The sequence below is a fragment of the Electrophorus electricus genome, chromosome 15 (assembly GCF_041902795.1).
Source record: "Electrophorus electricus isolate QZ-2024a chromosome 15, ASM4190279v1, whole genome shotgun sequence".
Lineage (NCBI taxonomy): Eukaryota > Metazoa > Chordata > Actinopteri > Gymnotiformes > Gymnotidae > Electrophorus > Electrophorus electricus.
In genome coordinates this window covers 24,654,248-24,656,841 of record NC_137511.1, presented here as the reverse complement: position 1 = coordinate 24,656,841, position 2,594 = coordinate 24,654,248, and the positions used below count along the sequence as shown (strand labels likewise).

The following is a 2,594-nucleotide window of genomic DNA, read 5'->3' as shown; positions in this document are numbered from 1 at the left end:
ATATCATTATTTAAGATCAATAATTAATGGTGGAATGTTTTAGAAAATATTAACAATTAAGAAATCCTCTAGGTGACACACAAGTCACACTTCCCCCATTTACTGTGCATATAGCCAGCGGTTATTTTTAACATCCAGTGAAGAGGATGAACACTAGAATACAAATCTTAATGGCGAGGTCAAATCCCAGCTCAGCATTGTGTTGATCGTGTGGGGTGAGGCCTGTCATAAATGCTTTTGACCTGTTTCAGTCTAATAGCTCTGAAGGGCACAGATCTGCATAATCCATCTCAGGTGGGGAGTCTGAAAATTACATGGTTCATAAACTTTTTTTTTAATATCATAAAGTTTGATCCCTCTAACTACTTTTTCTATTGTACACTCAGTATTAGCAGGTTTTATAATTTTAATATCCAGTGCTTTATCCTTATGTTTTTACTGTTTTATAACTTGACTGTGTACTTTTTTTTGTTCTATGATTATTGGTGGCCACCATCCTTTCGTCTACGGCAATGTTCTGGTGTGGCTGATAATGTGCTTGACAGGCAGTCAGGATCTGTTCCATAAGTGGCTTGAGGCAGAAGAGACAGTCATAGGCAGGTTGACCTCTAAGCTGATCATTGATGGCATCTGCTGCTGGGTCACTCATGTGCAGGTTTGCACTGATGGCCTCATACCGCTTCCCAGTCATAACTGAAGGAGGAAATGGGAGGCTGTGCAAATGATCCTTCCTCCACAGGTCCCGAATAGCTGAAGGCTTCATTAGTCCAAGATAAATTACAATGCTGATAAAGCGAAGCATTTCGTCAGCATTGATGTCAGTCCACTGCCTCTTCAAGCCCTTCTCTGTTCTCTTTGCTGCATACTTGTTGGTGTTATTGCACAGGGTCAGGAGCACTTCTTGACTGAAGAACAGCTGGAAGACTTCAGAAGGGCTGTAGTCCTTCTGAAAATCCAGCTGAACTCCTGGGGTCCTCCTGGGGCGAAACTGCAACGGAGGAGGCTGCTCATCTTCCTCCGACGCGTCATGCCATCTGTCCTCTAGTGTTGCAGGTGGTGGTATTGCTGGAGCTCTTCTGCTCCTTTTGGCACCTTTCGGTGTTGACAGTTTTTTCTTTGCTTGGGGTGGGCTTGTGCTCCTGCTGCCTCTGTGACGACGCAGTCCTGAGGTGTGAGGAGTGTCCACAGATTGGCAGGGGGTAGAAGCTGATGGCTCTGGGGGCGGGCCAGAAGAAGTGTGAAATCTCTCAGATGGGGGAGGGGAGGGGGAATTTTCTTCACTGCAAGAAAAAGACAGGATAACAGCCAAATGAGTAAAATATGAAGATGAAAATAAATACAAATTGCAAATTGTCATGGTAAATAAGAAAATTTATTACATTTACTACATACATTTACATCACTATAGTGCCTCAGAATGATGATCAGTGCTAATGCTAACCAGTGCTAATGCTAACCAATGCCTAGTGCAAAATATACATAAGCTCTATCTCAAACAACAATAATTTACCTTTACATTTAGGTCATTTAGCAGACACGCTCATCCAGAGCGAGTTACGACTTACACAATCAGTGCGATAAACAGTACAACAAGTACTAGAGTTTCAGTCAACATAGGAGCAAATTCAATGGACATTTAAATATTACGTAACCAACACTGAACTTTTACAATAAAGAATCACGCATGCTATATGAATTTTATACTTACGGTGCATCGAGCACGGCATCGATTCCAAACTCAAAAGCGTCTTGCTCAGCAGAATCCATGCTAGCAGACATGGAACCGTCATCGCTCTCACCTTCCTCGTCGCTAAGCCTAAATAGCTCATCATGAACATCTAAAACTGTAAATCGCCTTTTCTTCTCCATTACTGTGATAAAAATAACATTTTTTTTCCAAAAGCGGAACGTGTTACAAAAACAAAGCGAATTAGCCAAAATGAAGTAACTTGCGTATGCGATGCGTTTGCAAAACGGAGGATGTTAGTGCGCAACAGGACCTTATATTGTGTTTACGCATGGCCCGCCCCACCTCTGTAGTGTAGTATTCAAGGCAAATGAGGTGTCGATGTTTTCTTTTGACGGAATACTATTTGCTGAAAGTGGTTTCAATCACTTTGGTTTCAACGGTCCATTACTATAAGCTCTTTTGATAGGCCAACCATGAACAGCAACACAATACGGAATCTTGCCAAAGGTAGAAAAACAAAACAATCAAAGAGAACGTTTATTCGATGGACGAATAACAAACACGGATTCTAAGAAAGGAGGGTACAATGCTCTATTCAGGAACAGTTTTAGGATAGTAACGTGCAGTTTGATGTAACTAAAGGTTTGCGTATTTTGTGTTAGGTTACGAAGGAGCCGAACGTGTGTTTCTGCTCTAAGAAGTGAGCAAGCTAATAAAGAGCTGTATTAGCATTCTATATACTTTTTTAAACATGTCACGGTGTTTATTGGATGGTAATTGAATTTTCTATTACAAAATCTGAAGTTCTCTTATATCGGAAGAATGTTTTAAAAGGCAATTTAAAAGGGCAGGGACGTGTTTGTGTAAATTTAGCCGAAAAACACGGTGTATTCAGCATGGGATT

General features: G+C 41.1%; 1 protein-coding gene across 1 annotated transcript; it reads right to left on the bottom strand.

The window, feature by feature from the left end:
* Window positions 1-247: 247 nt before the first annotated feature.
* Window positions 248-1,955, bottom strand: LOC145651363 (uncharacterized). The gene is made up of 3 exons (XM_081698040.1): window positions 1,709-1,955; window positions 463-1,280; window positions 248-303 (listed from the first exon to the last, which is right to left on the bottom strand). Exons 1-3 carry the CDS (start codon window positions 1,867-1,869, stop codon window positions 248-250), a joined length of 1,035 nt encoding a protein of 344 aa, XP_081554166.1. The 5' UTR covers window positions 1,870-1,955.
* Window positions 1,956-2,594: the final 639 nt, after the last annotated feature.

Coding starts and splice junctions, on each gene's coding strand:
- LOC145651363 (XM_081698040.1), bottom strand. CDS start 1,869: ATGGAGAAGAAAAGGCGATTTACAGTTTTAGATGTTCATGATGAGCTA. Junction 1,281..1,708: donor GATGCCGTGCTCGATGCACC/GTAAGTATAAAA, acceptor TTTTTCTTGCAG/TGAAGAAAATTCCCCCTCCC. Junction 304..462: donor TAATCATAGAACAAAAAAAA/GTACACAGTCAA, acceptor TGTAATTTTCAG/ACTCCCCACCTGAGATGGAT.